This window comes from Pholis gunnellus (assembly GCF_910591455.1).
Source record: "Pholis gunnellus genome assembly, chromosome: 9".
NCBI classification, from domain to species: Eukaryota; Metazoa; Chordata; class Actinopteri; order Perciformes; family Pholidae; genus Pholis; species Pholis gunnellus.
In genome coordinates this window covers 11108539-11122492 of record NC_136535.1, presented here as the reverse complement: position 1 = coordinate 11122492, position 13954 = coordinate 11108539, and the positions used below count along the sequence as shown (strand labels likewise).

At 41.7% G+C, this 13954-nt stretch overlaps 1 protein-coding gene across 1 annotated transcript in view; it reads right to left on the bottom strand.

Annotated features, from left to right (window-relative positions):
• The window catches only part of pitpnm3 (PITPNM family member 3), a gene marked incomplete at both ends in the record, with an annotated part of 67156 nt that overhangs the window by 379 nt on the left and 52823 nt on the right, over positions 1 to 13954 (bottom strand). Inside the window, 9 exons of the mRNA XM_079166028.1 lie at positions 108 to 236; positions 458 to 641; positions 871 to 1020; positions 1184 to 1332; positions 1428 to 1544; positions 4365 to 4481; positions 6445 to 6593; positions 6757 to 6954; positions 13477 to 13647. Of these exons, the coding sequence (XP_079022154.1) occupies positions 108 to 236; positions 458 to 641; positions 871 to 1020; positions 1184 to 1332; positions 1428 to 1544; positions 4365 to 4481; positions 6445 to 6593; positions 6757 to 6954; positions 13477 to 13647 (1364 nt within the window). The remainder of the gene's footprint in view (positions 1 to 107; positions 237 to 457; positions 642 to 870; positions 1021 to 1183; positions 1333 to 1427; positions 1545 to 4364; positions 4482 to 6444; positions 6594 to 6756; positions 6955 to 13476; positions 13648 to 13954) is intronic.

Here is a 13954-nt window from a genome sequence, read left to right as displayed (position 1 = left end):
GGGAAAGAAACAGAGGAAAACCAAAAGCTTTCACGTCAAAAAGGCAAATAGAAACACTATGAAATACTTCTAACGAGAGAGATGAAAGACAATGAAAATTAAACTACCTGGCACTGATTTTGGTATTTCTTCGAAGGTCTGCCAACAATATAAATCTGTGAGGGGCAGAGGCCGAGCATGTTGTAAACTGAGATGTCCTTCATGGAGCCATAAGCAGAGTTGATCTTAATGTGACACTGGTAAGAGAGAGAACAATCAGTCAGAGATGTTTGTGACATTTCGATGCAGCACAACCCAAGGCTACAACGCTGTGAGCTCGCAAAAGAGTGATCACGCGGATGACAGAAATCAAGATCACTGTAGGGGGGAGATAAAAATGTTTTGCATGCTTTGAAAAAAAAAAAAAGGAAGAACTGCCCGGTCAACGTCAGGACGAAGGATTGTCTCAGGAGCGTACCTCCTGTATAAGGTTCCTGAGGAAGATGGTCTTTTGTCGAAGGGGATCATGGACCAGGCCTTCAGAAAAGAAGATCATCCCGTGAGGAAAATTGTGCTGCGACAGCCAAGACACCACCCGCTGCTTCTGCATATCAGGGCGGCCTGTGATGTAGATGATCAGATAACCCAGGTCCTGCCAATGCCTGCATGTGAATACATAACATAAAACACACTTCGAAGTCTTTCAGTTTGATCATTTGTGGCCTTATCACGGAGAGGAAACGCTGAAATGCTTCAAGTGCTCGGTGTGCACCGAAGCATACAGATTCACTTCTGAACGTACACGCTTCTGAACCTTTTTGTCAATCTCTGAAGTGGGGAATGTCATTTACGGCCACAGCCACACACATTTGGAGGCTGTTAAGCGGTTACCTGACGACATCGACAGCTCCAGGGCGAACTTTGGGGTCACTGCCCATGATCGACACACTAGCAGCAAAAGAGCCATCGATGCTGAAGACCACACACTCCATGCCCCGCGGCAACACAGTCAGGTAGGCCTCTGCACTTGTTTGATCGCCCCTTGGGAAAGAAAAAGAGAGAGAAACTGCATTTGCTACACATGGTTGGAACTCCCTTCAAGGGACTTCACACTCTCTGGCTAAAAGCATACACACTGTACAAATACAGGACTTATCGTCTTATTTGATAATTCAGCACTCTGTAATGCCACATGGATGCTTACTTGACCACCATTTTAATCGGATAGACTCCCAGGCCAAGCTTCTTGCTCTTGGGTATCGTATACGCGACTCTGCCGCTGCTGTTGGTCACCTCGATGTCAAAGTGCACCCAGCGGCCGGACTGAGGTTGTGTCATTAGCAGGATGTCCACCTAAGGGGGGCAGAGTGGGTCAACAGCTTGGAGATTAATGTAAGTCTTTCATGCACATTTTATCTGTTGCACACAATGGTGTTGCTGCTTTTCACCTTCTCTCCGGTCAGAGTGACCATGTCCAAAGGGCCGTACATGAAGCGACCAACCAGAGTTTGAGGCCCATCCTCGGTGGCAATGACATCATTCACCCTGTGGTTGGCAGTGACGTTCTACAGCAGATGACAAGAGCACAAAACATAGTTCAGTCAAGGTTTTTATTATGTGATGCTCTCTCCTCATTTAATGATGAAGATAGTGAGATGAGGTACAAAGCTCTGAATAAATGACTTTGAATTGAGATTTCCAATTAAACCAACTCAGAAACGCCTGAGGTACATAACGTTTGTTGAACATGAACACATATAAGGGTCACTTCTATTGGCTCAGGAGGTAGAGCGGGTTGTCCTTTTATCACAAGGTTTTGGGGTTTGATCCCCGGCTCCTACTATCCACATGTAGAAGTGTCCTTGAGCGAGACACTGAACCCCAAGTTACAGCAGGTCATTGCTCCTAATGCTTAGGATGGGTTAAATGCCGAGGTCGACGCTCATGTGTAAAATTTAATAAAAAATAAAAAAAGATTTATCACCAGACTCTGCAGTTCCTCTTAGCCCTAGGCAGCTAGTTCCACTCTCACTGCTCTCATCAGTAAAACAATGATGAAAGAGTTGGATGAGGAGGAGGAGCTCCTGTGCCTAGAATTAATAAGGTTGTTTTTGTCATTGTGACGGACGTGAGGTACTTACTCAGAAATATAAATTAGCCATTATTCAGTGAAAAGGCCTAAAACCTACCCTACGCTTCCTGCCTAGCAGCAAACCCCAGACAGACAAAGTTAACAACTACCTTCTGAACACACTGGAGCATTCATCAGCTAAAAAGCCACTTATTGACTTCAGGAGTAAAAAAAAACTAATATTGAGTAAATATTGAACTTACATATGCCAGGTGGCCAGAAACACGACTTCAAATGAATGCTAATGTTGCTCCGTATCAACTTGATGTGTATAAGGGCAACTGTTCGCTAACAAGTTAACCACATCAACTAAAAGGCGATCATGTGTACATTTTGTGTTTACAGACGGCTGCAGGCCAAAAAATAATAAGCGGTCTAAACGCATGCTAAAATCATTTTATATGGACCGCCTAAAATGTGCCTAACATTGTACACCTGAAAGCCTTTCGGACCTTCCAGAAGATAGTGTTACCTCTACATTAAACTTCCATGTCTCGTTCTTTTTTCCACGTTGCATCATTCAGTGAGTAGCTTCAGCGAGTCAGCAGAGAAACCCTAATCCCTAAATCTCTTCTTGCTGAATTGGCAGCATTTCAGTAGCACACTATAAGCACACTAATATACAGTTCTCCACTCTGTTGCGGGCCACCATGACAGAAATTTCAATTCTCCTATCGACTTCTCTGCCGTTTCTGTAACCATGACTTCATCCTGGAACGTTTTGCTCGGCACACGTGCACTTTTTTCAACTCCCTGCTTTTCTCCCAAATAGCAAGTAAACTCTTTTGCCCGGTAGATAGTGTGAAAAAACATTACATTTCTTCCACAGACTTGTGCAGGATTTATGTTTAGGAAGAGCTGGTGAAATGTAAACTTTTTAATATATAAAACAAGAGCATATATAAACATACTATAACAGAAGTACACATTATAAATATTGCTAAGCATTGATGTGATCCAACATGTTGTGGTTGTATTTTACCGTTTCACCTCATCACCTAATGATATCTAATTTAAAGGACGTGGCATCTAACAAGGAAGTTCAACATTTCCAACTGTTATCCTGGCATTAGCTTTGACAACATTTAATGTATCTGCCGGCACAAGGTCTTACTTACTGATCCAATGATGGCAAGCATGCAGAGTAAGCAAACCTCACATGCACACAGCCACTGTGAATTAAGGAGTCCTGACAGTGGTCATTATCTACTTAAATTTCCCAGATGCAGTTTTCTAGGTACTCTGTATGCCCTTATGTGAAAACTACATGGCACCTCAATATCACTATCCACTCACAGATAAAGTGCGGAAGAGATGAGTTGGGGAGTCAGACTACCGCCTGCGAAAGAGCAGCATGTACGAGAAACAATTGCTACACTAGCGGCCCCTCTCCAGCCGTGACAACACCTCTTACCAAGGCGAGGAAGATCAGAAATAGATGCCTACTCTCTCTCTGAGTAGTATCACTCTGCAGCAGATGAGCCGGCTGTGCCCCGATTGAATCAGCACGGAGCGGCTCTAAACCTCCACATACTGAATCGTATTCAGGATGAGGCAACTTTTTCAGAGATGCTTTTTCTTTTTCTTTGAGCACTTACATCAGAAACACATCACTTCGGCCAAGGCGAGGCATGAACAAGATGACACTGAGAAAAGAAAAACCTTCGCAGGCTTAAATATAGATGTTTTCACATGGTACTCTGGTTACATAGTTCTATTTATAGCCTCGTGAAAATCAAGCAGTCACTAAATTCTCCTCTTTAGAAAATGGCAGATAAAAGGAGCACTCGGTGAACAGCAATGTGACCTTGATTGTTCGACTCTGCAGCGCTCCGAAAGCATAAAGTAATTGTGTGCGTCTGCCTGTCTCAAGGTGAAAGTGTGGGAGTATTTGAAGAATTGTGGATCCACAATCACAAAGTTGACAGCACTAAAGCGCTACAACCATAGCATTTCAGGATAATTTTATTTTTAGTTTGAATGAATGCAAGGCCATTGCGGCAGAAGAACAATATCTGCTGTGTGGGTGGTTGTTTCTCTTTTGAGTATTTCTGAGAAAGAGGGGCACCTTAGAGACAATTTCCCAGGATGTGTTATACCTGGTGTCCAAGCCAACGTGCTTTGTTGAAATATTCACAAATTTGTTCACATTAAGATTGAATATGAGCCTAAAAGTGAACTGAGTAGCCATCAATCCGCATTTCTGTTAGCAGAGAAAACTGGGGCAAAGAGAACCAAGCAAATAATTCATTACCCTTAGTTTGACGTGTGTCCTCCTTCTGAGCCATTTTTCTCGTGGGCTGGAGGGAGAGAACGGAGCAGAGCCCAAATTGTCCGCTTCCTGGGTCTTCACACAGTCGCATCCCATGAGCTGTCAACAAACGCATGCATGTATATAAGAGCAGGCATTTCAACACACAAACCTTTGATATCACATCCTTCTGTTGAGGCAGCAGACAGAACATATTTGTAATAACTCTAGTCTCACAATAATACCATGGAAGGCTAACCATCTGAAGCCGAGACATTAAATCAGAAATTATGTTTAGGGATCATACATCACAAGTCTGATGGGAAGCTTTTGTGACAAGAGCAGCACAGAGGCAGATTAAAGGCTAAGGGGTGATTTGGAGGACTCAAATAAAATCACCACACACAAGGAATCCATGCAAATCATTCCTGACGCTTGGATGTAGAAAGGCTCCTTGTTTCATGTAAGACTGGAAGACATTCTCTTACACACCGAGCTTGGATTGAGAGAAAGGTAAATGATTCAGCTTCAACAAATTATGTTCCGTGCAGCCCTTAAATTCCATAACGATCCTTTAATACAACGCGGCATCCAGTGGAACTGTAAACCACTGAACCAAAATAACGATCTTCGGGTTTATTAGCTTCCTGATGGCGTCGATAGCACTTATTTTTCCCTGTGTGCTCTCCTTATTCCCCTCACGTTTTCTCACAAAGATGACATGCTGCAGCAGACAGTGGCAGGGTGGAATCTGTTTTTTTTCTCTGGGAGCCCTGCTTTCTAATGATCAAGTTCAAAGACTGCCAGCGTTTCCAGGGAATTTTAACAGGACATGACGTAATACACCCATCTTATTTCTACTCTTTTTGTCCTGCTCTTTGTTGTGTCAGAGGACTTAAGGGCCTATACTTGTCATTACAACAGATGTACAAATACACACTCCACATGAATGTTATAATGTGTTTTTATATATATATATATATATATATATATATATATATGGTCCCACTTATACATATAGACTGGTGGCACTATAGACTGTTCTGATCAAGTTCTTATGACTTATGACAAATGCCTGGACTCTTAACTTAGGCCGAGAACACATTTGCAGACCTTTGAAATCCTAACCATTCGTAAAAATAAATTGGTACCACACATTACATTTCTGACTTTTGCATATTCTAGTCATGACATTTTACATTTATACATAAACCAGCATCAACTACAAAATTCTGCTCAGAGTTCAGTCATTAAACCAAACATGTTGGATAAAACGGCTCCAAGTTGTCTGAGGTGTGAGATGAATCCTAAACATCTTCACACAAGTGTGTTAAGACTGTTAATACTGCTCCCTCCCTTTGTTTGACCACCGTACAATCCACACAATCAATCATCAAGGCTAAATTAAGGTAAAATGGGCCTTTATATCATGTACTGTGTTCTGAACTGTAGATCCAAATGCCATGATGACTCACAACTGGATTATAGCTCAACATGCTGTAAGATATTCACTCAATGTTTATTTATTGTTAAAGTGTTTGGGTAAATCTCTATAAGCATTGCATATTTCTTAATGCTGGCTCTGTCCACAGTTAGATGGATGCTACTAATATGCTTAGTAAGCATATTAGTAGCATATTGGCTAATATCTTGATATACAGTGCATACGCAAACTTCTGGCCTTAACAAGAGGCAGGAGATGTGCCACATTGTGTCACTTTGTCTCATCTCCTACCAGAGCAACGTGCTTACAGAAGCTCTTCATATTTGATTTGACAAGTTCAGTCTTTGGAGATACCAGCCAACAATTTCAGAGACGACGATTCCCACAGCTACGTCTTTACCCTGCAAAGGGCTTTGTCTTGTTGTGAAGCTTCATTTTGAAATGGCCTTTAGAGGATGCCAGTTGCCTGCCACTGTCGAGAATAAAGTATGCTAATTATGCAAAGGTTAAATATTGGTTTTAGTATGCTAATTAAATCCATCTTTAATATTTGCGTACTAATTACTGAGACAATAGTTTTCTCTAAGCGGTGAAACTTGCTGGGGAAAAAACAATAGGCTGTCAATAAGGCGTTCCCACCTGCCGGAGAACAAAGGCTGCTACATCAGTGGATTCCCAGTAGGAGGCATGAAAAAGGTGAGGCAGAGCCACCGTTGGGAAGGCAGTCAGCACATCAGGACAGTACAAAGCATAATCCAGCCTCTTGGAGCCCCACCAGCTACTGGAAACTGAACACACACACACACACATAAACAAGCATATATACATGTGGAAATCTGAGTTTAACTTCAGAGCTGTAATACCTCATGAACCTGAATCCATCTACAGGAGAAAGTTGAATAATAAGACGATACAGTGTAGCTTGTAACTCTCTCCTTCCCTCCCACTCACTGTTAGCGATGGTGTTTCCCAGCTGGCCCATGGAGCAAATGGACATTTCACTTTCCACACTGGTCACGCTGGCTCTACGACCTCCTTCTTCTCCCCCTCCTCCTTCAGTCTTAGTCTCAGAGGACGTCTGTGAAGCTGGACCTCCGGGAGTTTGCTCACCTTCCAAAAACACATTTGAATGGCCTTGGATACTCTCCGCTGGGGAGAGTGAGAAGAGGAGTGAAAGAGAAAAGACAAGGACAAACGGAGAGGGAAGAGGAAAGGAAATGCTTTGATCACACGGCAATTGACTGGCCTCAATCGTAAAATCAATGCTGTTGTTTTTCCTAATAAGATAGCCTCTAGCATCGACTTGCTTTGTGTTTTATCAAGGAAAAACCAAAGACAAGCACCAAGTACAATGAGAGAAGCTGCCTCTACTCTTCATGGGGTTGAATCCAATTGTATTGACTTTGAAATTCTTAAAAACATCTTGCTCTTGGCTCCTGCTGACGAGTAGAATCACTTTATCTGGTTGGGTTTCTCTCCTCACCGGCGCATCTCTACGCAGCTCTTTCCTGTTTGTTCGGCGATAATATTCTATAAAAGGAAAAAGGACATTTTCCCCGGAGACCTATAGTTTCACCAGACGTCATGGATCCACTTTCTATTTCCTGAGAAGTAGAAGTGGCTACCAGCTCAGTTCAATAGCACATTTATCTTACTTTACAATTCATAGGTGTCAATATGAATATTTCTGTATTGTTATGTGTATATACATAATATATTATTATTCTGAATTTAAATATTTATACTTGTGTATAGAATGTATTTTCTATATGTATGTTTATGTGCAATGTTCTTTTTTGAATTCCCCATAGCTACAATTATTTGCATATTTATATTTAATGCTATGTTTATTAAGGTTCTCTTTGTTGTTTGTGGATGTTTGTTCTGTTTATTCAAAATGAAAAAACTACAATACATCCTGGGGACAAAAGGAGACTCACACTGACTGAATGTAATACAGCTTCCACTAAACAGCAGTGCATAACACCGCCACGAGGCCCCTCTCTTTCTTTGAGAACGCTCCAACACTGTTTTCCTCTTCTTAACTCACAATGTTTTTTTTCCAGCCAGACTCTGGAGGGAGCTCATTATCCTCTTACCTAGGCCTTGTATGTTGCTGTGGATCTATTATGACACTGGATAAGGCTTGATTCATGTCTGAATGAGTCTCTACTCCACTGCTGCGCTACACAGCGTGCTACAGATTCAATATTGAACTCAGTGACAACTTACAAACCAATGTACTCTATATATTTGTATGTATGTCACAAATAAGCCAAGATTCAATGACCCCACTCCTGCATCACGTCCTCTACTTTGCTCACAGTTACTGTAATATGTATCAATCCAATGTCTGCCGATGTGATGGAGCGGATATAATGTACAAACGGGGAGCTGGAACGGGTAGCAGCACGTCTGAGGAGAGGTGAGATCAAACGAGAGGTGTGCCTGTTCGCCTGCTAATGTAAACCAGAACACATCGTGTCTGGGTGTGAGAGGATCTTGCTGCGTCGCTGAAAAAATAAATAAAAGGATTGTCCTTACAGATTCTTCTCGCTTACATGACTTTCGTGTACAATGCCTCCACAAACATTAGCATTAACAGAGGTAACCTCCACTAGTGGACGGCGCGTGTGCCCGCTTGCATTACATATTTGTAGGTTTGTATGTGCATGTAGGGCCACCGGCACCGAGGGAACACTGGGTGAGCTGTCCCAGGACCCGGGTCTAACCTTTTAATAATATGCTTTCATATTATTAAACTATATTATATATAATTATATTAAAGTATTTATACTTATAGTAAAATAAAAGCTTGTTATTTGACATTTTAATTTTCCTTGACATTGTGGTCAAGGACAATGTTTTTGTTCCGAGTGTTCATCAAAGATGTTTTATATCATCAGATGACGCATTACATCTTGTCTCCTTAAGTACCTTAGCTTCGGTCTAATGCATTTATATCTTCTTTATTATTTTACACGGCTTAGAGATATATTTTGCATTATGAAAATTAGTGAGCTATGACCATCAAAGACGTTAGTTGACGCCAGCTAAAAGTCGGACTCAGTTTGGCTCACGTTAACACTAGACTAGCAACGCTACCAGACCGATGGTTCAGCACCAACAGGGGGAAGACATACACGTGTTGCTCGCAAGAATGTGTTGCTGAGACAGAGAGAGGTCTTGAACGTTAAGTTAAAGTCAATCTTCTCCTGATTTATGTGTGTCTGAAAATCACCATTTTAGTTTCAGAATGTTCGGAAGATATGTGGCTTGTGGAAATTGGTCCAATTTTTACTTCGGTGACTATGGGGAGAAACACTCTGTGCTCATGTTCACACCTTCACATTGGAGTTAATGGACTCAGGACCTGCCACTATTTTCACAAAGGGAGGTGGCAGTGACGAAACCCACGTGACACAGTGTGCCGTTTTCTTTCGTTATTCCCCTTGTGTCAGGCACGATGTGCTAATTTAACCCTTCCCCTGCTGCCTGCTGGAATGTTCATAAATAAACCGCCAGATGCAGCCACATGTTGCGTGTTTGGTCTTTGAAGGATCGGCACCAGTCGCAGACAACAGATTAGCCGCCCTCTCAGACATGAGGGAGGATCAGGTGTGGTTAATGAAGCAGGACTCTTAGGATGATGAAGATGATGGAATCTGACACACACTGTGTTCATATCAGTGATGCTAGATTGGATGGTTTTGTGTGATGGGTCTGCTTTTAAGGGGCAGAAAATAAAACTTTTGTATTTGGCATTATCTAATCAGAAAAAAAAAAACTTTTGTTAAACCAAACTAACTCTTTAATACCGAAAGTCACAAAAACTAACCGATTGAGGCAGCGGAAGACCAGCAACTTACGTGTTCTGTAAGGTAAAAATTAGGGTTTTGATGGATACATGTACAGTATACCCTTACAGTTTCAGTTACCACTTTTGGTACTAAAAAAAGTTTGTTTTGTAAAATATATTTACAAAAGAAAACTATTTCTGTAATTAAATCACAATCTTAAAAATAAGAAAGAAAGTTATTTGAAGTCATTTTAAATCGGACTGTATTCCTTGACTTCAGGTGTGATTGTCAGAGTGGTGGCAGACCACAAGAGGCTCTGTTCATAGAAGTCTTAGAGAGTTTCGATGAAGTACTACTTCTCTTGAGTAGGAACAGTATCCCATGCTGAGGTGCTGTGACATCCTTGAATTCATACAGGTTTTCAGGCAGATTTTCAGAAATTACTGTTACTGTGGAAACTGATGGAGAAACACAGATTAAATATGACTCTCTCCCTCGTGTTAGACAGAATCAGGTGAGGTTGATTACTCTGTACTAAAGTCACCTGTTTGGGCTGTTATGAGGGAAATTGAATGTTACACAAAACCCAATAATAATAATCTCTAATCAAAATGTTGTTTACGTATAACTGAAGACCGGGTCATTGAAGATACTGTATAATGTTTGCAGTGGCACACACGCACACACACACACACACACACACACACACACTACAATCTGTTATTCTAAACTCTGGAATATTAGCACAACTCTGTCTTTCTTTCACAGCAAAATAAACAGAGAGAGGCAAAAAGGGAGGGAGAGACTCTTTTGGCTGTGAGAACGATCCACTGACTGACACATTTTCACATACTCACGCTCTCACACACACACACACACACACACACACAACATTGCACAAGACGTACTGGTGCAGAAGCAGAGAGAGAGAGAGAGAGAGAGAGAGAGAGAGAGAGAGAGAGAGAGAGAGAGAGAGAGAGAGAGAGAGACAGGAGATATCAAGAGGAGCATCAAAAAACTGCGAGGGGTAGCAGGAAAGATAGGTGATCATGGTGACAAAGACAGACGCAAAGGCGAGAAAAAAGCACAAGCATGCAAGTGTGTCTGTAAATCAGAGGAGGAAAGAAAAGTAAAAAACAAATAACAGTACACACCGGTCCACAGGTAGGGAAACCGAAAGATTGTGATTTAAGCAGGAGGTAGGGGAGAGTGAAACCGCTGATGGAAGGACGAGCAGATTATTCATAAGGTGAGGGAGGATGATTGCACTGTGGCCTTGAAACGTCTTTAGAGACTTTTAACTCAGCCCCTTCCCTCCAGTCCTCACCACGCTCTCACACACACACTGGCACCCCATTAGGGAATCATTTAATAGCGAGCAAAAGATACACCACCATTCTTACGTTAAAGCCTAGTATGTTACGTGTACGTTAGCCATGTGATCAATACTGATATAAATGACTATGATTCCATGTGCAGTTGCTGTCTTGGATGATCATATTTCCCTTTGGACCATAGCTGGAAATCAATAGAAAGAGGGCTCGTTCCCTCTATATTAGCAACATTCATCATAATAAAAGCTCCGCTGTTGACGGGTGTTGATGTCAAAGTCATACCCAGAGGAGCCTGATTTGATTGTCTTTTCATGCCTTCATAACGACTAATTACCGTATTACAGAGCAGGAAATGGGTGACGCGTGCTGTTGTTTCTTCTGTGTGTCTGTGTGAGCGAGTGTGTTTGTATGTCTGGGTCCGTCCGTGTGCACCTGTCTTTGTTTTTCAATTTAACACATAATTTGACAGCATCCAGGCCCGATCAATGGAACAGGGGTGCAGACCCTTAATTAAAAACCGGTATAGCTGCAAGCCTACGCTGTGTGTCTGCCTTTACACTCCATCACCTTTATCTGCACTGCTGGCTCTGAGTTGCGTCAAGCATCTCGCTCTGTGAGTGGCTGAACCTGATTGAATTAATAAAACCCAGCTTGGGCTTCCAGTTTACACGGGTAAAAACACTGCGATATTTCATACCATGTGTCAGACATTTTTGGTACACAGGTCACATACAAGCAAAACACACACATTATTTAGCACTGCATTGCCTGTGCATTGTCTGGTGTATTTCATAACATCTTTACTGTGATTGCTCATAGAAAACAAAAGACAATTCGCACACGTAAAATTCACCTCAGCTACTCTTGGTCTTGGTTCTCAACCCCTCAAAGTCTCGGTCTTGATACATTATGGTCTTAGTCGTCACTTGATCTCGGTTTAGGTGGTCTTGACTACAACACTGCATGACAGCATTCAATTCTATCTTGTGCTGTATTTCAGATTTGACAGGTTAGTAATGTTACCACTTGTAAGATAATTATCCTATTTATACAATAATTTGCCCCTTGTACGATGTGTGACAAATTATTCTCAAAACTTCAAAATGTACAATTCGTTTCGACACTTTCATTTTTCCATTTCAGTAAAATGTTACGGAGCTAACTTGTAACTAGCTTTATTTTATCTTGTACATTGACCATGTCAGTAAAGAATAAGGACAACTGATCATAGATCTGCCATAAATTATCCAATTAGATCTCTAGTGAGATGTTGTCAAAGACGTCCCTGTCGCCACTCACAACCACTTCCAAACGTTTTTAGGACTGTATTTCCCAACTTTTTCTTCTTTGTTTAATAACTGTCAACTTGTAATGTTTGGTACAGTATGGTTGTCTTCATGTTTTGTTTGGTATGGTGTATGAATATGATAATTCTGAAGTCTTTCTATGGATATTTGTTTCAGGCACCTGACAAAACTGCTGTGTCCCGACCTAGTAAGATTATCATAGTGGCTATAATTTCTTTAAATGTAAACTTGCCATCACATTTACATAACATTGTGCATGTCTGAATTGGACTTGAGTTAGTTAACCAATACTCTTCATGTTTAAACAATCTGTTTCTGCTCTTGTCTTACTAAAGTGTCCTGTCGTATGAAATGAGCCATACAAATAAACTTGACTTGACAAAAGAATCTATTGCATTGCAGGGTTCCTCGTAAAAACGCATGATTGGAAACTAAATGGAAATATCACGAGGTGGCACATATGACAAATCTGCTTTGAGTTACACCTATTTCTAATGATTGCATGTTCACTAGAGGAGTTTATTATTATTTTTTAAAGCCTTGCACCAAACCACAAAGCCTTATCCTCTGATCTGAGTTCATGCTCACAGGCTGTTAGCTCAAGAGATCAGTCCTCGCCCTACTTTCTCTCGGTGAGGTAGGTACATAGAGGGGCAGGGTATCCAGGCTATGCGTCATCCCTGCTGTTTAAAGCGAGTCTCTATGTCCCAAAAGTGGGCTAAAACCATGCTTCAAATAATTCAGTGGCTCATTAAGGACTCACTCTCTACAACCAGGCCCTCAAGGGGGATTACAACAGCACTCTGCCATATCTAGCAGACTAATATCTCACATACTGTGCCTGATCCTCAGAGAAGTGGTGGCAGGCCAAAGGTACTGCACCACAAGAAGTATAATTACTTCAAACTTCAGGCTTTTCAGGGCAGGATTTAGCTCTGCGTCTGCAGGGCAAGCTCACACAGATGGGACCGAGGCTCTGTTTGCACATGTGCGCCTGTGTGAATTCACATTACTAAGTCATAGGATCTGTCTGCCGCTGCAATCTAGTCCCGCTGACAGAATTCCTAAAAGATTTCATGCCAGCTTTGAAATGTAAAACCCAAAAGATTATTAATAAAGCAATACAATTATACCAGAAAATAGATTAATCAATGAAATATTCAGGCGGAGCTGCTCTCGCATCTCCCGACGCTCGTAAATTGATTCCCAGGTTGGAATCACATTTCCTACCGATGAGCATTGAGCGTCCATCTCCTAGAGGGTAGCGCTGGTAACGCGGCACAGCGTAAGGTGGCAACTTGTGGAAGAGAGACTGCAGCAGCGGCTCCAGTCTGGAGGCTGAAGGGTCCGAAGGGTAAAACAAGTTGAAAATCTGAGAGCAGGCTGGATGCAGCTGGCTCACTGAAGGTCAGAAAACACAATGGATAGGCAAAGCCATTAGGAACAGTATGAAGCATATGGAGTATTAAGTGCAGCAGCTGTGTGAGGAGGAGTTGGAAACACAATAGATAAGTAGGGCAACCAAAATTCCAGTGGAAATAATTGGTTTTTAGTACTTTGAGGGATTCTGCCACATAATCAACAGCTCATTTGCATTTTAAAAGCGGTAGAGGACCTATTTTTGTAGTAAACTACATTGAACAGGGGAGAAGGTATAAATGAAACATACTTTTCTCGTAGTGCAGGGGTAAAATCTAAGTGAAAACCG